Source organism: Pleurodeles waltl, chromosome 12, assembly GCF_031143425.1.
Source record: "Pleurodeles waltl isolate 20211129_DDA chromosome 12, aPleWal1.hap1.20221129, whole genome shotgun sequence".
In the NCBI taxonomy this organism is placed as follows: Eukaryota; Metazoa; Chordata; class Amphibia; order Caudata; family Salamandridae; genus Pleurodeles; species Pleurodeles waltl.
Window position 1 is genome coordinate 491,972,194 of NC_090451.1, and position 26,909 is coordinate 491,999,102.

At 46.2% G+C, this 26,909-nt stretch overlaps 1 protein-coding gene across 1 annotated transcript in view; it reads right to left on the reverse strand.

Annotated features, from left to right (window-relative positions):
• The window catches only part of NAE1 (NEDD8 activating enzyme E1 subunit 1), a 308,399-nt gene that overhangs the window by 154,432 nt on the left and 127,058 nt on the right, over nt 1-26,909 (reverse strand). Inside the window, exon 17 of the mRNA XM_069217198.1 lies at nt 3,073-3,165. Within this exon, the coding sequence (XP_069073299.1) occupies nt 3,073-3,165 (93 nt within the window). The remainder of the gene's footprint in view (nt 1-3,072; nt 3,166-26,909) is intronic.

The following is a 26,909-nucleotide window of genomic DNA, read 5'->3' on the forward strand; positions in this document are numbered from 1 at the left end:
TGTGCAGTGCTTTGTGAGCGTGGGTTAGGAGTTTGAAGGTGATTCTCTTGTTGACTGGAAGCCAGTGCATACCCTCACAGAGGATTTTCTGAACAACTTAAACTATAAGTAAGAAGATCAGCATGGGCAGTCCAGTATTCTGTGGAATAAACTAGAACTTCACTATTACAGACAGGCATTTGCGGCTCAGAATTTTGAAATGTATCAGAACCTAGAAGCTGGCCTATTGGCCCCTTGCTCCTTTTCCAGTGTGTTATTTCAACAGACTTGCAGACCTAGGAAGGAAATACACAAAGTACACTTCATCATTTGGGCATGGGACAGACTCATTAGGGTACTTGGTATCGAGAGACTATAATCCCTGTTGATCCCAATAGCTAAGAATCAGAGTGACAGGATTGGAGAAAGGGCCCCTAAAATACAATTACAGTGCAAACAATAGCATACGTTTGGTGACCTTTTTATTAACACGAAACTTAAATCCATTGAAGAATACCTGAATGCGGCAAGGCCAACACTAACAGATGCTATGACATACCATAGATAGTGTCAATACTTGGGGCAACTTTTTAGAGATGTGACTGACAAATCTACAGAATGGTCAATGTTCAAGATGCGTATTACTAACCCTGCCCCAACAAAAGAGTTACAAGAATGTATACTAGTGTTGCTAGTTACTTTTCGAATTAAGAAGTCAACATAAAAAGCAAATGGGAAAAAAATTAAATACTGACATATCTGAAAAGCAAGGGATATACTACTGTCAACAAATTAAACAAGAATCCACAAATGATAAATTCTGGCTGATACAACTAAACTACTTACAAACATAGAGCCTATGACACCTGTGTCAGCAGGGTGCAGGTTGGACCAATTGTTGGAGATGTGGTGAGCAAGATGCTGACATATTACACTTAAAATGGTTGTGCCCACTGATGTATTCCTTTTTGCAGGAAATTGGGGATGCATTGAAAATGATTGATTATGCTCTACATGTGATATCCCAAACGGCTATCCTGAGGTATGTAAAGGGATTGCCCAGTCTGTTGCACTCACTCTCTTGTCGGTCAAACACAGAGGTACTATGACTTGGGAAAGATACCGATCATCCAAATTTGATATCTAGATAACAGACCTATCGACATGTTGTGAGAATACTGAAATATATGTTTCTGTGCTTCCCCGCTCTACCCCTCCACAAAGACATACAAGTCCCATTGAGATCATACTTTGCTTGAATAAATGAAGAACCTTAACCCACCTAACCCACACATACAGCCTTTGATAAAAGTAATAGCACATTAAGTATGCAATATAAGATCCTCTGCAAGTGTTCTTTTCAAGATTTTCTGTATTATATATGCGTTTTAGCGTCAAATATTGTGCTACATATGAGTTAAAGACCATCCATCCAAATTCTGTATGCCTTAATGAGTGAATGTATGAAAGAAAGAAAAAAAAGACTGCAAAAGAATTAGTCTCCACTAACTTAATAATTATGTTAACTTGGTAATGTTGAATTCGACTGATATTTGTTTTCCCCAGCAGCTTTTTTTATATAACATATGCATCTATGTATAGTGAGTATTAGCTGTAAAACGACCGTGTGACCTGGTGGGTGATCAGTGGGGGAGAGGTGTTTGACTAATAAGGCATTATAGTCTGGGGGACTTTGGTTGGGATGTTATTTCAAATCTTTGGAGCATGGCAGGAGAAGACTTAAGGTCTGGTCTTTCCTTGTATCCAGATAAGCAGACCTACTACTGCGGAATGTTCATAACCCTTCAGAAACACAAAGCTTGCAAGCAAGGTACGATGGAAAGCCATTACTGACAACCTTGTATACAATGCAGCATTTTGTGACTGATGAGGGCAGACAAGAGCAGACATATTAATACAAAGTTAGTGTGATCCCATCAATTATATTAGTCTTTTATTATTTTCTTTGGAGCTTTCTGATCCTGGCAAGCAGGACATTGCCTCCATCGAAGGAGGAAGTGCATCAGTGTCTTGACTGGTGTTCTGAACTTGCCTTTTGTGATGAAAATAACTCTGTGGAGCTCAGATTGCTTTAGTTCCCCCATGGCGTACCAGACGTATTGGCAAAAGCTAAGAGTGGAGTTGAGATGAGATGGAAGCCCATGGACCTGCGATGTAAAGCCACCCATGTTAACTTTGTTGAACTATTTCCAGATTAAGGGTTAATCACTTGTGTTAGAGATGTTCACAAATTTAGTGTGTGTCAGAGATGAGGTAGGGCTTGGATTCCAGGCTCGGATAGTGATGAGAAAACTCTTTAGCCAGTTAATGGCTTGGCTGGATTCACCTTGAAGTAGAGATAGGTATTTTCTCCATGTTGGTGGATACTGGTATATGCACACCACACTTTAATGGTGTAGGCTTGGACCTGGATAGCTCCATTTGGAACAGCCTCTGTTCTTCAGATGAGATTTAAACCCCTTAGGTCTGTGTTGTTAAAGTCTTGCCTCTGGGCCATGGTGTACACCACAAATTGGTCACCCAGATACTGAAGAACGCAGTAAAGACAAGAAGGGTCCACCATTGTCTGCACTATGTGGGGCATAACCTACTACTCAGAAGACGGTCTTTCTTTATGGGGTGGGATATGATTTTGTCATGAATTTGGTTGGTTGAGGCCTTTTCAGTAATGGTGTATGATTGACCTCCCCATCTCTCACTGTTGTCTTTGAATTTTTCTTAATTTCTCTGTGGGTAGAAGTATCTGGGCAAGAAGGGACCATGTACACCTTAGTTACCATGCCTGGTCAACCAAGCATTGCACCACCCTTTGATATAAGTGCCTCTTTTGAGCGCTGTGGAAATTTGACCGTTTTTTTTAATTATTTTTTTTATATGAGCCTTGATTGCCATGGAGAGGTAAACATTTAAGGCCCAAAAACTGGGTAAGTATATATATTATTTCTGCATCCGAAATTAGTTTCCTTTTTCGGGAAAATATTTAGTCCATGTTCCATTTATTCTACCAATCAATTCCTGGTGCTTATGTAAAAGCATAAAGGGATCAAGACTATAAAAGAATTATTCAACTACCTGGGTATCGGCCATGATGTTTATAAAATCTGTCAACAGCTCTTAGCATTAGGTACAGCACTAATTCACTGTCTGGGTTATCCATCCATGATGCTGAAATGCAAAAAAAAATCATACTTTACATTTTCGCAAAACTATCTGTTCAAGTTCTAAAGAAACCACCAGATTGAACAGTTCAGGAAACTACATAAACATTTTCATATTTTTTCTAATAACATTAACATCTTAATGTTAAATGGTTAATTTCATCATCATATAAATCTTTATTCAATTGTAGATACATCATAAAAGAGCATAAAACAACCACATACATATTGATTTATCATCTTTAAAAAATAACATGATTCAAAGAGAAGAATATCAACAATAAAATACAACAAATAATGTTCTAGTATCACATTGGAATTAATCTCGACTAGAGTACCTAGACCTCACAACAGCATGTAAAAAACTTGAAAGAGCAAAACGAACATGCACACTCGATAAAAGCTGGAGATACATTAAGTGCCTGGTGGGGCTTGTGCAAAGTTCAAAGATTTTAATAACGGGAGGAGGAAACGCTTCCTAGGCCCCCATAAAATATGTACACAGCAATACAAAATGTAAGGTATCCTGTGGGGACACATTGTCGATGTCAAAAGGGCCCTAAGGTAGCTGGACAAGACCAACCACTCGGGATAGCTAAAAGATAATGTGACAAGTTGAACCTAAATCGTGTTAACACAAATCTGTCCCTTGAATTAGTTAGGAGGGAAAATATGGCTCCATACCCTGGGAAGATTTTAGTAGTAAATGGCTTCTAACCATAGGTTTCCAAGCTCTAACAGATCACATTGTAGAGAAGCACGTTCAAAAACCAAATCCCTTAACTTTTTCTTATCCGAACGACTCAGGGAATGATGGTTATAGAAAATGTTTGCAACTCCTCAAGCTAATAAAAGCTGCCTTCACATAGGCTACCCAGGAGATTCTGTGTGTGTGATCAAGGGATAAACAGTCTGACAGGATTAATCTGTTTAAATAAATGAGAAACCTCCCCAGTTTTTACCTTGACCCATCACAAGAGAGGCCAAAGAGCAGTAAGTTAGGTAATGTAACACCCAGCTCCTCATGAACCGAGAAAGCCAGAGTATTTTGTAAGACCCGGAGAATACGCCTCAAGAACGTATTTTCTGCAAGTTGAACCTTACTAACGAACTATAGCTCAAAATTTCACAACCTTAGAAATACACTTGGAGGGAAAAAGCTCAACTAGGGTATCCGGTGACCACAAGCCTAATCTCTAGGCAAAGCTGACTAACACCCCAGTTGTCTTGGCCAGATCACAGATCTTATCTTCAGCCAGTAGGGGAAAGCCGGAACTGTAATCAAGGTATGATTTCTAACCATATAAGTTTGAGAATGTGTGGACCGAGGGCCAGCTACCAGGTATTATGACTTGGGAAAGTTGACTGCCAGGTCCAAACTATCCCTATGGGTGACAATCTTATCCAGCTAGTATTGCAAGCCACTGCCATGCGAGCCATAAGCACTGCATCAGTGGCGTACACATCAAGACTGGCAATGATCTCCTCCCTATCATGTGGCAATCAGCCTGTACAGAAAGGAGGGCTTATTCTAGACCATAATTATAGATGGTAAATAAAAAAGGTGCAAGTATGCAGCCCTGATAAACTCCTCTAGTTGAGAAAAAAATACAAAAAAACTCAGTGAACTTCGCCCCCTGTGAGTACCTCACCACAGCAGAAGTACTAGCGCGGAGATCCACCCCATCAAGAGGAGCAAGTCCCAAAGCTACTCACAATTTACTATGTCAAATGCAGACGGGAGGTCCATACCAGGTGAATCGAGCCAGGCCGGGCAACAGTATACTTGTTTATAATTAAGTATAGATTAAGGCACTGGTCAGTAGTTAACCTGCCCAGCTTGAAACCATATTGTACCTCTGAAAACAGGTTGTTAGAGTCTGCCCACAAGAAAAGCCAACTGAAAAATAAATCCTCCCCAGGACTTTTACTACTGCATCAATAAGCGATATTGGGCTGTAGCACTGTGGGTTATCCTTATCCCCCTTCTTAAAAATTGGAACAATAATGGCTGAGGACCATAAGAGCAGGGCTCCCTCACCCTCACTGCAGCGTTAAGAACCAAGGTCAAAACTGGCTCCCAGACTTCAATGTTATTACGAAACACATCAGGCGGTATGCCATCGGGGCCTGTGGCCTTGTTGCAAGATAAAGCCTGAATGGTGTGACAAACATCCTCAAAGAGTGAAAACCACATTAACTTTCCCCAGCACTAAGCATCCCTGACCCACTCCACCATTCGGGAGCCCAGAACTATAAATGCCCCAAAGCAGTGGTTCCCAACCTGTGGTCTGGGGACCCCTCGGGGGGTCCGCAAAGCCTTCACGGGGGTCCGCGACTTAACCTTAGCTTTGGGGGAGGGGGGATATGGGGCCCTAAAAGAGTTGTAGTGTCCTCTTCTATTCCTGTAGATTGTCAATAAGCAATGATTTGGAGACCTCAGCCTGGGCTGAAGTGGAGTTACAGACCCATGCGGCAATGCTGGGTACCCCTGCCAATGCCTTTGTGACAACAAGAGCACAGGCCAGTAAACAGAGAGAATCAGGAGCACTGGAGCCTGAAAGAATGGACCAGTCAGCTCCCAAGAAGAGAGGTAGGAAGGGTAAGACGTAACCTCCTGCCCAGGACTCATGTGAGGATCAGTCTTCTCAGGGAAATGATATTACTCCTTGTGGGGAACCTGCACCAGAGGAGCTGGGAGCTGACACATCATAGCTCTTGGGTGCCAGGAGGCCCTCCAGGGAAGAACTGAGTTTGAAGCAGAAATCCTGCCCCTCTATAGAAGGCCTCAGCCAGCAAACTGCTGCAGAGGTGGCAGGTGATTTCAGTGGACCCCAAAGGGTCTACTGGGACAATGAGAATCTATACTCTGATGCCATCAGGAGGTTGGTCATACCTCAGAGGTTTAGGGAATTCTTATTGACCTGAGCCCATGATATTCCCCTTGCAGGACATCTTAGGCAAAGCAAAACTTGGGACAGACTTGTCCCACACTTTCACCGGCCCGGTATGTCTGAAGACACCAAAGAGTTTTGTCGCTCCTGCGTCACCTGCCAAGCCAGTGGCAAGACAAGTGGCACTGTAAAGGCTCACTTAATTCCACTTCCAGTGGTTGGGGTACCCTTGGAGAGGGTAGGGATTGACATTGTTGATCCCCTTGATCCTCCTACAGCATCTGGGAACAGATTTATTCTGGGGGTGGTGGATCATGCCACCAGGCACCCAGAGGCCATCTCCCCTTAGGTCAATAACCGCCCCTACAGTGGCGAAGCCCCTCCTGGGAGTTTTTTCCACGATGGGCTTTCCTAAGGCAGGTGTATCTGACAGAGGTGCAAACTTGATGTCTGGATACCGAACAGCAATGTGGAAGGAATGTGGTGTAAATTATACATTCACCACTCTTTATCATCCACAGGGAAATGGGTTGAGAGATTTTTAAAAAAACCTAAAAGGTATGATTATAGGGCTCTCAGACAAACTGAGGAGAAGATGGGATGTCCTATTGTCTTGCCTTCTTTTCGCCTACAGAGAGGTTCCACAGAAGGGAGTGGGTTACAGTCCATTTGAAATTCTGTTTGGACATCCAGTTAGGTGTCCTATCGCTCTAGTGAAGGAGTGTAGGGAGCAACCTCTCAAACCCCCAAATAGGACATAGTTGACTATGTACCACGCCTGCACACTCGCATGGCAGAGTACATGAAGAAGGCTTCCAATAACCCTAAGGCCAGTCATCTGACTGGTTAGTTCAGGTAGATTACGTCCCTGATCCCTCTGATAGGTGGGTCACTTCAGAGAGTGACTTAAGGGCTCCCCCGTGGGTGGGTCCTCATATTTGTCATGCACGACTCTCCAAAGAACTCTCTGCAAGTCATCTTCTGTTCCTGATCTCTGGAACAGCTTTTGGTCAGCTTTAGAACCAAAACATGTCTGCTTCTGGTGGGAAGGCTTCCATTGCAATACTGTGTATCAGGATCCTGCAAGAATTCTGCAACATCCAAGGCTGTGCATCCTCCAGGGTCACAAGGACTCTGTTGCACCTGGAAGCACAAAGGAATCTCTCTTGGAGTGGAGGAGTCACTCCCCTGCATCCGCAGGCACCTCAAGACAACATTGACCTGCTAGTGGAGTCTGCTGTTCCACAAACATCGAAAGGCTTTGCTTCACAGGTGGTTTCCTCTGGGTCCCTTGTCTTCTGACCAACTTGCGGGACTGTGGACCCCTGCCACTGGACTGGAACGCTTGTGCACAGCGACTTGTGCATCAGGGTACCCTTCATGAGGTCATAAGATTCTGCATCTTTTCCAGAGAGTGTGAGGAGTCTATCCCTACACTTTCCAGTGAACATTTCCCAAAGGAGAATCCCTTTAGGGATTTTCAACATGTCAGGAGAATCTCTGACCCTATTTAAGTTGCTGCCACCATGGATGGGACCAAAACCCATCTCTTGTCTTTCCCTTTCTATGGCTAGGAGCTGTCTCTCCAAAGCCAATCTTTTGGCCATCCTGGATAGCAGGAGGTCATCTTCACTGAGGCTATCCTCAGTGATTCCAGAGGTGCTAGCCCCTCCTGTGAGGGAGGCAGCATCTCTGACTATTATGTTTGAAGTCAGGGATTGAGGGTCCCTGATCTCCCTAATTAGGACTGGAAGGGGGGAATTCTCCTCCAAGTCACTAACATCATCCTCTGGGTTGTCATCTTCAGAGGGTTTGGCTTTTTCAAACTCTGCCAAAAGCTCCTGGAGCTGTTGTTTGGAGGGTCTTAAGCCAACTGGGATTTTCTTTATTTTGCAGAGAGACCTTAGTTCCCTCATCTTAAGATGGAGGTAAGGTGTGAGGTCGAGTTCCACCACATTCTCTTCTGCACCAGGCATTATGTTTCTAAAAGTTGGAATACTTTTTAAGAATCTAAAACTATTTCTAGAACTTAATTCAAACTTTCACAAAACTTTTAAACTCTAAAAGAAATGCTAACAGGGACTAACACAAGGCCCTAGCAGGACTTTTAAGAATTTAGAAAAATAGCACAAATTGCAAAAATCAGTTTCTAATGACAATTTTTGGAATTTAGTCGTGTGATCAGGTATTTGCTGAGTAGTCCAGCAAATGCAAAGTCTTGTACCCCACCGCTGATCCACCAATGTAGGAAGTTGGCTCTGTATGCACTATTTCAAAGTAAGGAATAGTATGAACAGAGTCCAAGGGCTCCCCTTAGAGGTAAGATAGTGGCAAAAAGAGATAATACTAATGCTCTATTTTGTGGTAGTGTGGCCGAGCAGTAGGCTTATCAAAGGAGTAGTGTTAAGCATTTGTTGTACACACACAGGCAATAAATGAGGAACACACACTCAAAGACAATTCCATGCCAATAGGTTTTTGTATAGAAAAATATCTTTTCTTAGTTTATTTTAAGAACCACAGGTTCAAATTTTATATGTAATACTTCAAATGAAAGGTATTGCAGGTAGCTACTTTAGGAAGTTTGAATAATCACAATAGCATATATACTTTTCAAATAAATCACATATAGCTATTTTAAAACTAGACAGTGCAATTTTCACAGTTCCTAGGGGGAGTAAGAGTTTGTTAGTTCTTGCAGGTAAGTAAACCACCTACGGGGTTCAAGTTTGGGTCCAAAGTAGCCCACAGTTGGGGGTTCAGAGCAACCCCAAAGTTACCACACCAGCAGCTCAGGGCCGGTCAGGTGCAGAGTTCAAAGTGGTGCCCAAAACGCATAGGCTTCAATGGAGAAGGGGGTGCCCCGGTTCCAGTGTGCCAGCAGGTAAGTACCCGCGTCTTCGGAGGGCAGACCAGGGGGGTTTTGTAGGGCACCGGGGGGGGACACAAGTTAGCACAGAAAGTACACCCTCAGCAGCACGGGGGTGGCCGGGTGCAGTGTGCAAACACACGTCGGGTTTCCAACGTAAATCAATGGGAGACCAAGGGGTCTCTTCAGCGATGAAGGCAGGCAAGGGGGGCTCCTCGGGGTAGCCACCACCTGGGCAAGGGAGAGGGCCTCCTGGGGGTCACTCCTGCACTGGAGTTCCGATCTTTCAGGTCCTGGGGGCTGCGGGTGCAGAGTCTTTACCAGGCGTCGGGATCTGGGAGTCAGGCAGTCGCGGTCAGGGGGAGCCTCGGGATTCCCTCTGCAGGCGTCGCTGTGGGGGCTCGGGGGGGGGGGGCAACTCTGGCTACTCACAGTCTCGTAGTCACCGGGGAGTCCTTCCTGAAGTGTTGTTTCTCCACAAGTGGAGCCGGGGTCGTTGGGTGCAGAGTAGCAAGTCTCACGCTTCCGGCGGGAAACGCAGTTGTCTTGAAGTTGCTTCTTTGGAAACAAAGTTGCAGTCTTGGGTGAACAGAGCCGCTGTCCTCGGGAGTTTCTTGGTCCTTCTAGAGCAGGGCAGTCCTCTGAGGATTCAGAGGTCGCTGGTCCTGGGGAAAGCGTCGCTGGAGCAGTGTCTTTAGAAGGGGGAGACAGGCCGGTAGAGCTGGGGCCAAAGCAGTTGGTGTCTCCGTCTTCTCTGCAGGGGTTTTCAGCTCAGCAGTCCTCTTCTTCTTAGGTTGCAGGAATCTGAGTTCCTAGGTTCAGGGGAGCCCCTAAATACAGAATTTAGGGGTGTGTTTAGGCCAGGGAGGGCATTAGCCAATGGCTACTAGCCCTGAGGGTGGCTACGCCCTCTTTGTGCCTCCCACCCAGGGGAGGGGGTCACATTCCTATCCCTATTGGGGGGATCCTCCATCTGCAAGATGGAGGATTCCTAAAAGTCAGAGTCACTTCAGCTCAGGTTGCCTTAGGGGCTGTCCTGACTGGCCAGTGACTCCTCCTTGTTTTTCTCATTATCTCCTCCAGCCTTGCCGGCAAAAGTGGGGCCGTGGCTGGAGGGGGCGGGCAACTCCACTAAGTGAAATGCCCTGGGGCGCTGTAACAAAGGGGGTGAGCCTTTGAGGCTCACCGCCAGGTGTTACAGTCCTGCAAGGGGGAGGTGATAAGCATCTCCACCCAGTACAGGCTTTGTTACTAGCCACAGAGTGACAAAGGCACTCTCCCCATGTGGCCAGCAACATGTCTCGAGTGTGGCAGGCTGCTAAAACCAGTCAGCCTACACGGGTAGTTGGGTAAGGTTTCAGGGGGCACCTCTAAGGTGCCCTCTGGGCTGTATGTTACAATAAAATGTACACTGGCATCAGTGTGCATTTATTGTGCTGAGAAGTTTGATACCAAACTTCCCAGTTTTCAGTGTAGCCATTATGGTGCTGTGGAGTTTGTGTATGACAGACTCCCAGACCATATACTCTTATGGCTACCCTGCACTTACAATGTCTAAGGTTTTGCTTAGACACTGTAGGGGCACAGTGCTCATGCACTGGTGCCCTCACCTATGGTATAGTGCACCCTGCCTTAGGGATGTAAGGCCTGCTAGAGGGGTGACTTATCTATACTGCATAGGCAGTGTGAGGTTGGCATGGCACCCTGAGGGGAGTGCCATGTCGACTTACTCGTTTTGTCCTTACCAGCACACACAAGCTGGCAAGCAGTGTGTCTGTGCTGAGTGAGGGGTCCCTAGGGTGGCATAAGATATGCTGCAGCCCTTAGAGACCTTCCCTGGCATCAGGGCCCTTGGTACCAGGGGTACCAGTTACAAGGGACTTACCTGGATGCCAGGGTGTGCCAATTGTGTAAACAAAAGTACAGGTTAGGGAAAGAACACTGGTGCTGGGGCCTGGTTAGCAGGCCTCAGCACACTTTCGAATCAAAACTTAGCATCAGCAAAGGCAAAAAGTCAGGGGGTAACCATGCCAAGGAGGCATTTCCTTATTCCTTACACAACCCCCCCCCCCCCAAACGAAAGAGGATGAGACTAACCTTCCCCAAGAGAGTCTTCATTTTCTAAGTGGAAGAACCTGGAAAGGCCATCTGCATTGGCATGGGCAGTCCCAGGTCTGTGTTCCACTATAAAGTCCATTCCCTGTAGGGAGATGGACCACCTCAACAGTTTTGGATTTTGACCTTTCATTTGCATCAGCCAGCTGAGAGGTCTGTGGTCAGTTTGAACTACAAAGTGAGTACCACAGAGGTATGGTCTCAGCTTCTTCAGGGACCAAACCACAGCAAAGTCCTCCCTCTCAATGGCACTCCAACGCTGCTCCCTGGGGAGTAACCTCCTACTAATGAAAGCAACAGGCTGGTCAAGGCCATCATCATTTGTTTGGGACAAAACTGCCCCTATCCCATGTTCAGAGGCATCTGTCTGCACAATGAACTGCTTGGAGTAATCTGGAGCTTTTAGAACTGGTGCTGTGCACATTGCTTGCTTCAGGGTGTCAAAGGCCTGTTGGCATTCTACAGTCCAGTTTAACTTCTTGGGCATTTTCTTGGAGGTAAGTTCTGTGAGGGCTGTCACTATGGATCCATATCCCTTCACAAACCTCCTGTAGTACCCAGTCAAGCCAAGGAATGCCCTGACTCGAGACTGGGTTTTTGGAGCTGCCCAGTCCAGAATAGTCTGGATCTTAGGCTGGAGTGGCTGAACTTGGCCTCGACCTACAAGGTGTCCCAAGTAAACCACAGTTCCCTGCCCTATCTGGCATTTGGATGCCTTGATAGGGAGGCCTGCTGATTGCAGAGCCTGCAAAACCTTCTTCAGGTGGACCAGGTGATCCTGCCAGTTGGAGCTAAAGACAGCAATATTGTCAAGATAAGCTGCACTAAAGGACTCCAAGCCAGCAAGGACTTGATTCACCAACCTTTGGAAGGTGGCAGGGGCATTCTTTAAACCAAAGGGCATAACAGAAAACTGATAATGCCCATCAGGTGTGGAGAATGCTGTCTTTTCTTTTGCTCCAGGTGCCATTTTGATTTGCCAGTACCCTGCTGTTAAGTCAAAGGTACTTAAGAATTTGGCTGCACCTAATTTATCAATCAGTTCATCAGCCCTTGGAATGGGATGGGCATCTGTCTTGGTGACAGAATTAAGTCCTCTGTAGTCCACACAAAACCTCATCTTTCTCTTTCCATCTTTGGTGTGAGGTTTGGGGACTAAGACCACTGGGCTAGCCCAGGGGCTGTCAGAGTGCTCAATGACTCCCAATTCCAGCATCTTGTGGACTTCCACTTTGATGCTTTCCTTAACTTGGTCAGACTGTCTGAATATTTTGTTTTTGACAGGCATGCTGTCTCCTGTGTCCACATCATGGGTACACAGGTGTGTCTGACCAGGGGTTAGGGAAAAGAGCTCAGCAAACTGGTGCAGGACCTTCCTACAGTCAGATTGCTGTTGGCTAGAGAGGGTGTCTGAATAGATCACTCCATCAACTGTGCCATCTTTAGGGTTTGATGAGAGGAGATCAGGGAGAGGTTCATTCTCAGCTTCCTGGTCCTCATCTGTTACCATCAACAGATTCACATCAGCCTTGTCATGGAAGAGCTTAAGGCAGTTCACATGGATCACCCTCTTGGGGCTCCTGCTAGTGCCTAGGTCCACCAGGTAGGTGACCTGACTCTTCTTCTCTAGCACTGGGTAAGGGCCACTCCATTTGTCCTGAAGTGCCCTGGGAGCCATAGGCTCCAGAACCCAGACTTTCTGCCCTGGTTGAAATTCAACGATTGCAGCCTTTTGGTCATACCAAAACTACTAGAGCTGTTGGCTGGCCTCAAGGTTTTTACTTGCCTTTTCCATGTACTCTGCCATCCTTGAACGTAGGCCAAGTACATAGTCCACTATGTCTTGTTTAGGCTCATGAAGAGGTCTCTCCCAGCCTTCTTTCACAAGAGCTAGTGGTCCCCTTACAGGGTGGCCAAACCGAAGTTCAAAGGGTGAGAACCCTACTCCCTTCTGAGGCACCTCTCTGTAAGCGAAAAGCAGACATGGCAAGAGGACATCCCATCTCCTTTTGAGTTTTTCAGGAAGCCCCATGATCATGCCTTTTAATGTCTTGTTGAATCTCTCAACAAGGCCATTAGTTTGTGGATGGTATGGTGTAGTGAATGTATAAGTCACTCCACACTCATTCCACATGTGTTTCAGGCATGCTGACATGAATTTGGTACCTCTGTCAGACACCACCTCCTTAGGAAAACCCACTCTGGTAAAAATACCAATGAGGGCCTTGGCTACTGCAGGGGCAGTAGGCGAACTAAGGGGAATAGCTTCAGGGTATCTAATAGCATGATCCACTACTACTAGTATGTACATGTTCCCTGAGGCTGTGGGAGGTTCAAGTGGACCCACTATGTCCACACCCACTCTTTCAAAGGGGACCCCCACCACTGGGAGTGGAATGAGGGGGGCCTTTGGGTGTCCACCTGTCTTACCACTGGCTTGACAGGTGGTACAGGAGACACAAAACTCCTTGACTTTCTGGGACATGTTGGGCCAGTAGAAGTGGTTGACTAGTCTCTCCCACGTCTTGGTTTGTCCCAAATGCCCAGCAAGAGGAATATCATGGGCTAAGGTCAGTATGAACTCCCTAAACTCCTGAGGCACTACCACTCTCCTAGTGGCACCAGGTTTGGGATCTCTTGTCTCAGTGTAAAGGAGTCCATCTTCCCAATAGACCCTATGTGTTCTAGTTTTCTTGCCATTGGACTCTTCAGCAGCTTGCTGTCTAAGGCCTTCAAGAGAGGGACAGGTTTCTTGCCCCTTACAGAACTGCTCCCTTGAGGGTCCCCCTGGGCCTAAGAGCTCAAGCTGATAAGGTTCTAACTCCATAGGCTCAGTTCCCTCAGAGGGCAGAACTTCTTCCTGAGAAGAGAGGTTCTCTTTTTGTTGTTGTGTTGCAGCTGGTTTCCCAGTTGTCTTTCCTTTTCTCTTGGTAGGCTGGGCCCTTTTTCCAGGCTCCAGCTCTACTTTTTCACCCTGAGCCTTGCACTGTGCCCTTGTCTTGACACACACCAGTTCAGGGATACCCAGCATGGCTGCATGGGTTTTCAGTTCTACCTCAGCCCATGCTGAGGACTCCAGGTCATTTCCAAGCAAACAGTCTACTGGGATATTTGAGGAGACCACCACCTGTTTCAGGCCATTGACCCCTCCCCACTCTAAAGTTACCATAGCAATGGGATGTACTTTAGTCTGATTGTCAGCGTTGGTGACTTGATAAGTTTGTCCAGCCAGGTATTGACCAGGGGAAACCAGTTTCTCCGTCACCATGGTGACACTGGCACCTGTATCCCTCAGGCCTTCTACACTTGTCCCATTAATTAAGAGCTGCTGCCTGTATTTTTGCATGTTAGGGGGCCAGGCAGCCAGTTTGGCTAAATCCACCCCACCCTCAGACACTAATGTAGCTTCAGTGTGACACCTGATTTGCTCTGGGCACACTGTTGATCCCACTTGGAGACTAGCCATTCCAGTGTTAGCTGGAGTAGAGTTAGAAGTGGTACTATTCTTGGGACAGGCCTTGTCTCCAGTTTGGTGTCCAGGCTGATTACAGCTACGACACCAGGCCTTTTTGGGATCAATGTTTTTACCCTTGTACCCAAAATTGTTTTGTGAAGAGGCTCTGGGCCCACCCTCCTGTGCAGGTTTTTGGGGGCCTGAAGAAGACTCTTTACTATTTTTGTTTTTGGATGTCTCAACACTCTTCCCCTGGGGAGGCTTTGTGACCCCTTTCTTTTGGTCACCCCCTGTGGAAGTCTTGGTCACCCTAGTCTTGACCCAATGGTCCGCCTTCTTTCACAATTCATGGGGAGAAATTGGTCCTAGGTCTACCAGATGCTGATGCAGTTTATCATTTGAACAATTACTCAATAGGTGTTCTTTCACAAATAAATTTTACAGCCCATCATAATCTTCAACACCACTGCCTTGAATCCAACCATCCAGTGTTTTCACTGAGTAGTCCACAAAATCAACCCAGGTCTGGCTCGAGGTTTTTTGAGCCCCCCTGAATCTAATTCTATACTCCTCAGTGTAGAATCCAAAGCCCTCAATCAGGGTACCCTTCATGAGGTCATAAGATTGTGCATCTTTTCCAGAGAGTGTGAGGAGTCTATCTCTACACTTTCCAGTGAACATTTCCCAAAGGAGAGCACCCCAGTGAGATCTGTTTACTTTTCTGGTTGCACAAGCCCTCTCAAAAGCTGTGAACCATTTGGTGATGTCATCACCATCTTCATATTTGGTTACAATCCCTTTAGGGATTTTCAACATGTCAGGAGAATCTCTGACCCTATTTAAGTTGCTGCCACCATGGATGGGACCAAAACCCATCTCTTGTCTTTCCCTTTCTATGGCTAGGAGCTGTCTCTCCAAAGCCAATCTTTTGGCCATCCTGGCTAGCAGGAGGTCATCTTCACTGATGCTATCCTCAGTGATTCCAGAGGTGCTAGCCCCTCCTGTGAGGGAGGCAGCATCTCTGACTATTATGTTTGGAGTCAGGGATTGACGGTCCCTGATCTCCCTAATTAGGACTGGAAGGGGGGAATTCTCCTCCAAGTCACTATCATCATCCTCTGGGTTGTCATCCTCAGAGGGGTTGGCTTTTTCAAACTCTGCCAAAAGCTCCTGGAGCTGTTGTTTGGAGGGTCTTAAGCCAACTGGGATTTTCTTTATTTTGCATAGAGACCTTAGTTCCCTCATCTTAAGATGGAGGTAAGGTGTGAGGTCGAGTTCCACCACATTCTCTTCTGCACCAGGCATTATGTTTCTAAAAGTTGGAATACTTTTTAAGAATCTAAAACTATTTCTGGAACTTAATTCAAACTTTCACAAAACTTTTAAACTCTAAAAGAAATGCTAACAGGGACTAACACAAGGCCCTAGCAGGACTTTTAAGAATTTAGAAAAATAGCACAAATTGCAAAAATCTGTTTCTAATGAAATTTTTTGGAATTTAGTTGTGTGATCAGGTATTGGCTGAGTAGTCCGGCAAATGCAAAGTCTTGTACCCCACCGCTGATCCACCAATGTAGGAAGTTGGCTCTGTATGCACTATTTCAAAGTAATGAATAGTATGCACAGAGTCCAAGGGTTCCCCTTAGAGGTAAGATAGTGGCAAAAAGAGATAATACTAATGCTCTATTTTGTGGTAGTGTGGTCGAGCAGTAGGCTTATCAAAGGAATAGTGTTAAGCATTTGTTGTACACACAGGCAATTAATGAGGAACACACACTCAGAGACAATTCCAGGCCAATAGGTTTTTGTATAGAAAAATATATTTTCTTAGTTTATTTTAAGAACCACAGGTTCAAATTTTACATGTAATACTTCAAAAGAAAATTATTGCAGGTAGGTACTTTAGGAACTTTGAATAATCACAATAGCATATATACTTTTCAAATAAATCACATATAGCTATTTTAAAACTAGACAGTGCAATTTTCACAGTTCCTAGGGGGAGTAAGAGTTTGTTAGTTCTTGCAGGTAAGTAAACCACCTACGGGGTTCAAGTTTGGGTCCAAAGTAGCCCACCGTTGGGGGTTCAGAGCAACCCCAAAGTTACCACACCAGCAGCTCAGGGCCGGTCAGGTGCAGAGTTCAAAGTGGTGCCCAAAACGCATAGGCTTCAATGGAGAAGGGGGTGCCCTGGTTCCAGTCTGCCAGCAGGTAAGTACCCGCGTCTTCGGAGGGCAGACCAGGGGGGTTTTGTAGGGCACCGGGGGGGACACAAGTTAGCACAGAAAGTACACCCTCAGCAGCACGGGGCGGCCGGGTGCAGTGTGCAAACACACATCGGGTTTCCAATGTAAATCAATGGGAGACCAAGGGGTCTCTTCAGCGATGAAGGCAGGCAAGGGGGGGCTCCTCGGGGTAGCCACCACCTGGGCAAGGGAGAGGGCCTCCTGGGGGTCACTCCTGCACTGGAGTTCCGATCTTTCAGGTCCTGGGGGCTGCGGGTGCAGAGTCTTTACCAGGCATCGGGATCTGGGAGTCAGGCAGTCGCGGTCAGGGTGAGCCTCGGGATTCCCTCTGCAGGCGTCGCTGTGGGGGCTCAGGGGGGGCAACTCTGGCTACTCACAGTCTCGTAGTCCCCGGGGAGTCCTCCCTGAAGTGTTGTTTCTCCACAAGTCGAGCCGGGGGCGTCGGGTGCAGAGTAGCAAGTCTCACGCTTCCGGCGGGAAACGCAGTTGTCTTGAAGTTGCTTCTTTGGAAACAAAGTTGCAGTCTTGGGTGAACAGAGCCGCTGTCCTCGGGAGTTTCTTGGTTCTTCTAGAGCAGGGCAGTCCTCTGAGGATTCAGAGGTCGCTGGTCCTGGGGAAAGCGTCGCTGGAGCAGTGTCTTTAGAAGGGGGGAGACAGGCCGGTAGAGCTGGGGCCAAAGCAGTTGGTGTCTCCGTCTTCTCTGCAGGGTTTTTCAGCTTAGCAGTCCTCTTCTTCTTAGGTTGCAGGAATCTGAGTTCCTAGGTTCAGGGGAGCCCCTAAATACAGAATTTAGGGGTGTGTTTAGGCCAGGGAGGGCAGTAGCCAATGGCTACTAGCCCTGAGGGTGGCTACACCCTCTTTGTGCCTCCCTCCACTCACATTCCTATCCCTATTCCTAAAAGTCAGAGTCACTTCAGCTCAGGTTGCCTTAGGGGCTGTCCTGACTGGCCAGTGACTCCTCCTTGTTTTTCTCATTATCTCCTCCGGCCTTGCCGCCAAAAGTGGGGCCGTGGCCGGAGGGGGCGGGCAACTCCACTAACTGGAATGCCCTGGGGCGCTGTAACAAAGGGGGTTAGCTTTTGAGGCTCACCGCCAGGTGTTACATTCCTGCAAGGGGGAGGTGATAAGCATCTCCACCCAGTACAGGCTTTGTTACTAGCCACAGAGTGACAAAGGCATTCTCCCCATGTGGCCAGCAACATGTCTCGAGTGTGTCAGGCTGCTAAAACCAGTCAGCCTACACGGGTAGTTGGGTAAGGTTTCAGGGGGCACCTCTAAGGTGCCCTCTGGGCTGTATGTTACAATAAAATGTACACTGGCATCAGTGTGCATTTATTGTGCTGAGAAGTTTGATACCAAACTTCCCAGTTTTCAGTGTAGCCATTATGGTGCAGTGGAGTTCGTGTTTGACAGACCCCCAGACCATATACTCTTATGGCTACCCTGCACTTACAATGTCTAAGGTTTTGCTTAGACACTGTAGGGGCACAGTGCTCATGCACTGGTGCCCTCACCTATGGTATAGTGCACCCTGCCTTAGGGCTATAAGGCCTGCTAGAGGGGTGACTTATCTATACTGCATAGGCAGTGTGAGGTTGGCATGGCACCCTGAGGGGAGTGCCATGTCGACTTACTCGTTTTGTCCTTACCAGCACACACAAGCTGGCAAGCAGTGTGTCTGTGCTGAGTGAGGGGTCCCTAGGGTGGCATAAGATATGCTGCAGCCCTTAGAGACCTTCCCTGGCATCAAGGCCCTTGGTACCAGGGGTACCAGTTACAAGGGACTTACCTGGATGCCAGGGTGTGCCAATTGTGTAAACAAAAGTACAGGTTAGGGAAAGAACACTGGTGCTGGGGCCTGGTTAGCAGGCCTCAGCACACTTTCAAATCAAAACTTAGCATCAGCAAAGGCAAAAAGTCAGGGGGTAACCATGCCAAGGAGGCATTTCCTTACATCCCCTCTAAATGGAGTGTCTCTCAAGGGAGAGCCTTCTTGGAGTCTCCAAAAGTGCTGACACTGCACTTCCTTGCCAGGGGCAAAGATACGGAGTCAGGTTTCTCCTCACTGCTCGAAGATGCCCTCCTCCACCTCTATATGCAATCGGTATTCGTGAACCAGTAAGTGCAGCTGGCTGAGCTCATCCTCCCAGGCTTTTAACAATTTCACCAGGTATGTACCACCAGGGAAATCTCTGATGAGCCACTCATCTCCAGAGGCAGACAGCCTCTTGGCCCAGAACCTAGGACCCCACTGCACCATGCTTGTTGTAGTACCACATGGTGGTGGTCTCTGTGAGAACCCGTACCGGCCTCCCTTTGATGTATGACAGGAAGTCTTTCTGTGCCAAGTGAATTGGCCACAACTTCAATAGGCTGATGTGGAGGCGAGTCTCTGCACAAGACCAGAGTGTTCTGATCTCCACCTCTCCCACAAAAACTCTCATACCCAAAAGTGATGCATCTTGCACCACCGTCAACTGGAACAAGGAGAGGGGCCTGCTGTTGGTTCACTTCACTTCAGGTCTTTTTGCACAGTTGAACTGCATAATACATATGTACTGTCGCATAGCCTCTCATTATCCTAATGAGACTACTGGATTTTGAGCGGCAAGATCGTTCAGTGTGGGGGACTGAGTCTGACCCACAGTGGATGACACTTGTCACTCTACATCCGGGGTTTGCTCCGGCTAACTAGCAGTGCCTTATCTCTCCCAAATGGAAGAGACAATTGGGCAGCCGAGCGCATGACCTCTTAGCACTTCCCAGGGAAGTCATGGTCACTCAGATCACAACCGGTTCTCTCATACACAGTACGGTCTCATTTATAAATGACAAAGGCAGTTTAAGTTTCAAAGATTGGTTTAATAAAACAACTGCATCTTAGATAGCAAAGCGTGAGCTGCAATAACCAGAACTACACAACACAGTAAGATTAAAATAGTAACGGTGAGAGTGAAGCACAAGAATAAGGCTATCATAGTGACGCTAGATTATTTTCTCTCTATGTTATATTTCGAGCACAGCATGTGAAGCTCTAAGCCTGCCTTTCAGGTTCCCCCGGGAGGACATCAACCCTCATACCTGAGCAAAGGCCTGTAATCTGTATCAGCATCTGCAACGAGGCATTCAGCAACTAGTTGTAGGTTCTTGGCTGGAATCTCCCTCTTAACATATACTAGGACTAGGAAGTGTTTTTATAACTAACAAGCAGATGTTCTAAAAATAAATTCCCTACGCAAGAATGTGTATCTTCTACGAATACTGAAGACTAAATTTCTACCACGTTTACCGGCAATGGACCAGACTGTAGCCTTGACTGAAGCACAGGGCGATCAAGAATGCATTATTTGAGAACACAGTGCTGAACTAAGCTAAACAGTGCGATAGAAGAAATTGAAAAAAGACCGTAAAACTGGTTATTGTAAAATAACAGTGCGAAGCTGAATAAAATATATCTAGGGCAAAGTGCACAGCGGCCTAGTATGTGAAAACTAACGCGCATAAAGCTATATTAAAAATGGCTACACTACACTGCCACCTTTACAAGATTGGCAATTACAATGCAGGAAGCAAATAGGCCAACAGGCAAACAGGCCAAGAAGCCTCAAAGCCTCACTGAGACCCAGGACAGAGGTTATATATTGGTATTATAGCCTGAAGGTCCCAGGCTTGCTGTTCCAGAGGAAGGACATGAAAGTGCACCATAACCAAAATGTTCCAGATGAAGGCGTCTTTACGGTAGAGCAACGTGTGACTTCAGCAAACTATTAGAGAACCCCAGAGATGTCAAGAGATTTGCTGTTACCTGGAGAGGATCTGCAACTGACTGGCAGGCCTGCCTTCAGCAGTCAGACATCGAGGTAGGGGAAGATTGGTACCCCTGACCTCCTCAGATGACCAGCGAGCACCACCATCACCTTTGTGAACAGCTAAGTAACAGTGATACGACTGAAAAGGAGAACGGCAAATGAAAATGATTTTGATCCACAATCAAGCAGAGGTAATGCCTGTGTGCCTGCAGGACAGCAATGTAGAAATAGAATTCATAATGCTATAGCTACCATCTTGTTTCCAGATCCAGGTGAGAAAGAATATGGGCCAAATTGAGCATCTTGCATTAATCCACACACAGGAAGGCACTGAGTAGGATGAAAGGTCTAGAATAGGACTAATGTTGCTGTTCTTCAGCACAAGAAAGAAATGGAAATAACAACCAGTCTCCATTTCTGATGCAGGTAACCTTTCTATGCCTCCCTTGATCAAAAGGACCCGCAGTTCCTGGCATAGGATGGACGGATGGTCGAGGCAGACAGGCATTCTAAGGCAGGTGGCAAGTGCAGTGGAGTGTAATGAATGGTATGGCATAGTTCCTTTGGACCATCTGCAGGACCAATTTGTCAGATGTGATGTTTAGCCACCCCTGCAGAAACTGACTGACCCACCCTCCAACTGTTTTGCTTTGTGCCTCCAAAAAAATAATAATAATAATAATAAACACTAAAGAGGTTTTGTAGCAGTTGTTGGAGGGTGGTGGGTAGACTGGGCAGAACGCTGCCTCTGATGGCCAGGCTACTGTATGCCAAATCAATGGCCTAGACCATAAAAGGCTGGGAAGTGTGCTGTGTGGATGGGGGAGGCTGAAGCTATGTATACATCAAGTTCCTGGCATATCAATAAGAGAGACGAAAGTGCTGCAGGAATTTCCAGACTTGAACTGAAAGGCCCAGACAGTGTGCAGTTTCCTTAAAGCACTCCAGGGCTGAGTGTGCTTTCTCACCAAACAGAGGGGAGCAGTTGAACAGCACGTCCATTATGGACATCCGGATGTCTCCCAGAGAAGCAAGCAGATCGTGTCCAGCCATGGCACCAAAGCACCACGCTAGTTCCCATTGTTCTGCTCAGTTAGTTTGTGAGTCAAGTTCGCATTTCTTCTAAGACTTTACGCAGAATCTCATCCACCATATCCCAAGGTCTGTGGGACTAACGACCAAAGTGACAGCTGGCATTAAAAGATCGCAAGGCAAGAACAGCTGAAGCAATCATGCGTTTACCAAAGGTATCCACTCTTTTCGACTCCCTAATGGAGGGAGTGATCACAAAAGCATTTGGGTTCACTTTGCTCAGGGAAGCCTGTACCACTGAGCTCTTAGGAGCTGAATAATGGGTTAAAAAAAAGAATCACCGGATACCGGGTTAAAAAAAAATGATTCTGAATCGTCTGCAGCGTGCCTTTGTGTTTGGCAATGGGTAATATGTCAAGTTCAGGGCATAGCCTCTATAGAGATGACTCCATCTCTCAGTAGGCAGCACAATAGGCATCAAGTCCTCCTACGGAATCAGCAGAGATGATGAACAAGGGGCTGGCGTGGGTTGTGACACCGAGCCAGATGCTGATACAGAACCCAAGTGGGTTCAAGAGGTCTAGACAGCGCAGAGGACAAATTTGCCTGCAGTAACCCGACTAGATTTCCTCGTGGATCGCTGGTACCCACAGGTATGCCAGAGGGAACTGGAAGTGTGCCAAATATATGCAGCATAAACTCAGGGTGCATCGGAACCAGAGATAAAACAGATTCTCTGAGCGGCATCAGGCCAGAGAGGCATGATGATAAGGCCTTGTGTCTTTTTCGGAACATGGCAGGAAAGGTCGCAATTCCACTTGAACGTCTTATGTGTTTCTTAGACTTACCAAAAGATTTCGACCCTGAAGAACATCGGCCTCAGGAACAGCTTTGGGAGCGAGAGGAGGACTGGGAGCAAGTCTGCGCTCTGAACTTGAGTGAAATCTGTGTAGAGCTTCACGTCTCAATCTCAGATGGCTTTTGGGTTCATCAGTGCTCAATCATTGCAGGCCTTAGAATTGCGTGACAAACGCAGGCACATCTTGCGGGGTCTGTCACAGACATTTGTTTGCTACAGTCCCTATAAGACATAAACCCTGTCGTCTTTGGGGATCGGGTGGCATATCCCTTCTACACTGTAAAATATATCTGTCAAGAAAAACATTGGTTCACAAATGAAGATAATAGGTGCAGAGCTCAGTGTCTGAACATGCAGGAATAAAAAAATTGACAACAGCACCCATTGGTGGCGCTTATATACGTCTCCACTCATCGCTTCCAGACCAGAATGACATTATTACAGAGCTGCATGGCGGCACCTACTGGTATGCAGGATCAATGCCTTTAAAATTTCCAGATTCAGTCTGGTGCATAGGGATACGCTAAAGGCGAGTAATTTGTGGTTATAAGTATCCATCAGAAACTGGAGCTTTACCAACACCTCAGCTGAGTAAGTACCCAAGTACAGAAAGAAAACTGGGCAATACATCTCCTTATTTAAATTGCATGAAGTACATAGCCTCGGAATGAAAGAAGAGTAAATACTACACCTCACCTAGTCCAAATGAAAAATGAGGAATGTTTCTGAGAAAAATGTAGCTTTCATCTTATGTATGTGCCTGTCAAATTTAGTGGCCATAAAGGATGCTGCTTTTTTTTGTGGTACTTAAAAGCAGATTAATATTGCAGGAGGCAATGTGTTGGAAAGGCTTGGGCAAAAAGGATTGAAGTCCCACTCAGCATAAAGTCTACTCACTAAATGTAAAAAAACAAACACTTCATTCACACGTCCTTAGGATTCCTTGTTGGAAATTTAATGTACGGAAAATGTTACTTAGCCTGTGAGGATCTTTTCATATTGTGTAGTGCTGTAGAGTCGCATGCTTTGAATACAGCCATCTAGTGCAGGGCTCGGACATTACAAGTTGTTTCTGCTCTGAAAAAGGTTTGAGTCACACAGGGATGCTGTGTGACAATGCGCATGTCTACGAACTCCACCCTTACATTGTTATTTGTTCAGCAGGTGAAATATTATACTGAGTGCACAGAAAAGTAGGTATGTGTTCTGTGCATTGTTAGTTAATAATAGATGTGTATTTAATGTAACAAACGTGCTATGCCTGCCCACGTGCAGGGAAGAGCGTGGGTGCATGTGCATCTACAGCACTACATGCTTCGAACAGGTGTTAACAGGGTAACATTTTCCGTTCATGGCATGTGTGGATGTAGAAACACACGGTTTGCATCACGTGTAAAGCAGTGTCCTCATCGCAGTGGATAAGGGGCAGATGATGCAGATTTAAACAAGGTTCTTACCAGTCTGCAAACCACAGCTTGTTGATGATCTAATATATCCACACGGTAATGATTTATGAAATTTATGAAGGTACATGGCATTGACCAAGCAGAAGCTTTTCCTAATATCTGCTAATCTTTTGTCACATAAGAAAGCAATGGCGGCTCATGTTTTATCCGTAGTGCGCCCTACGAAGTATAGGAAGGACATGTTTCGCCTTTGCATAACTGAATGCATTTGACAAGCCACCTTGCCACAACATTTTAATTGGTTTTTCAAAATTGGCCCTATCAACATAGTACATGAGCTCTGTTTTACATCTAAGTCATGTAATGCCCCTTCTGCTACCATATCAAGCTGTGGTAAGAAAACGGGCAGCTCAATTGTCAGATTCCCATGCAAAGTTTATACCACTTTAGGTGAGAACTTCAGGATTGTCCTAAGATCCACCTTATCCCTGTGATCTTGTATAAATGGCTGTGCAATAGTAAAACCTTGTAGTTCACTAATTCATCTGAGTGAAGTAACTGCTATGAGAAAACCAATATCCATGAAAGAACTGAAGGGGACATGAATGAAGTGGTTCAAAAAGGGGTCCATAAGCTCTCCATTACGGTTATAAGCAGGTGTAGGTAGGGTTCTTGGGCATATAACCCTTTTGAGTCCCTCCATGAACACATTTACCAGGGGAATGCAAATAATATGTGTGTTTCGAGTCGAGCTGTCTGGGGTGTGTGTGCCCATCTTGGCCCTGGGTTGTCTGGCCAAAGTAGGAGCTATGAGAAAGAGGTGTTCAGCTGTCAGATGCACTTGAAGGATTCCAGCAGAATACACTTCTTGAAGAATGTTTGACTATAGAATGTGTCCCCTTATGCAGATACCACGTTACCAGATTATCCCAAAAGTTTGCATATACAAATTGTAGAATAACTGATAAGGTAAGACTTACCTTACCTTCATACACAGTTAGATTCTGCTATTAACTAAGAAAACCATAAGACCAGACAAAGACCTGAGAGACCCTGAGAGGTTTCCACTGGCAGAAGTACCTGTGGAGGACTTGCAGATGGAGTTTCCCCACTCATGGAACCAGCTGATGCGTCCTGCTTAGGAGGCAGGCAAAATCTTTGTCCACCTCTGGGAGGTGTTCTGCCCGAAGATGTACACAATAGCACATTGGCCAATGCCAAATCTTTTAAGTAATGTCTGAAAAGAGGTTGAAATGTGTACTCCACTGCTCCTGAATGTAGAATGTGGCAGTCGTGTTGTCTGTGCATGCAAATACTATCTTGTGATGTAAGATGGAGTAGAAGGCTTAGAGGGTGAGGAAAGTGGCTATGACTTCCAGATAACTGATATGCCTCAACTGGTGAAGGGGGTGCAAGTGGCCTGTACTGACAATCAGCATAAATGTGCACCATCCCACGAGTGACACTTCTGCAGTAACGGCTAGCTGTGGAAAGTGGTCTACAAAAGGCATGTCCATCAACAGATTGTTGCTGGTCCCACATTGTTAAGTGCACCAAGTTCTGCCCTTTATCAATACAAGAACTTCCACTGACCCTCCACCTGTGACCACTGACCAGCAAGGCACTGATGGAGTTGGCACATGTGCAACCTTGAATGATGCCATTACACCTCTGATCGTGTTTATCACACTTACAGTTCCTGCACAAGAGGTATGAAAAAGAGACAGCAGCTGCTGAAATACAATCATTGTCTGCTGACTGGGGTAAGCGCTCCCTGTGACAGTGTTGAGAACTGATCCTCAGAAAAGCTGAATCAGTTGGGGGTTGAAGACGAAACTTCTTGTCATTTACTGTGAAATGTGGTCTATACAGCAGGTTTAGGGCTGTCTGAGTGATTGCTAGACATTAATGTGTGCTGATGCTCTTTATTAATCAGTTGTTGAGGTATGGGAATAAATGAATGCACGCTCTGGAAAGGTAAGAGATCACCAATGCCACAAACTGTGAAGACCCTTTGGGTTGTGGTGACCTTGAACTATGAACTGCTAATGTCCACTTACAACGAACCATGGATACATAGTTGAGCACGGTGTATAGGGATGTGAAAATATACCTCTTTAAGATCTGATGTAGTAATGAAGTTGCCTTGTCAGAGCACAAGCATGACATCATGGCGAGTGATCCAGTGAAAATGTTCCGAACGGTTTGATCGATTAAGCGGCCTCACATCTAGTATGGGGTAGAGCGAACCGTCCTTCTTTAGAATGAGGAAGTATAGTGAGTAAACTCACTCTGCTTGTTGATGCAGGGGCTGTGTTTGTATTGCAATCCTTCGGCAGTATGTTCTTCACTGATTTTTGAGGTTGCAACAACATGTCGGTATGTTATGTGGGCTAGTATGGAATTAGAGGTAGTAGCCCTGCTGGACTACTGCTAGGAATCACTGATCTGAGGTGTTTTCCATTCAGTGCAAGTGAAACCCTGCTGCCCTCCCCTCCCCCCCCCCCCATCCCATCCCATCCCCCCCTGACGTCCCCCTAAACAGGTGTTGAATGATCAGGGAGGAGTAGATGGACAGTCAGTACTTAAAGCAGGGACTCCCTTCCTGCAGCCATAGGTTCCCAGGCCCTTACTACTGCTGTCCTTATAGCCTACCCATGGGTAACTCCTGCTTGCATGGGAGTTATGACATGCCTTGTGCTGGCATTCGTAAAATTGTGCCTGGGCAGGTTTTGTTGCATTAGTGACCCTTATCGCCTGGTGCCTACGAAAAGGATTCGCTTGAAGCTGTGGATTGTAGTTTATCCACAGACTTGCAGATCTCAGTATCTTTCTTGATTTTGTCCAAAATTGTGTTCATTTTGCGTCCAAAGAGATGTTCCAAATAAAACAGGAAGTTAAGAAGATGCTGTTGCACCTCTGGTTTAAAGGCGGAGATGCAAAGCCAGGCAGGGCACTGAAGGAGACCACTAGCGTTAGCAGTATGAGATGCAGTGAATGCCTGCATCTAAGGCACACTTAAAGGTTGCACTTGAGATAGTTCGCCCCTCTGCATCTAGATCTTCAC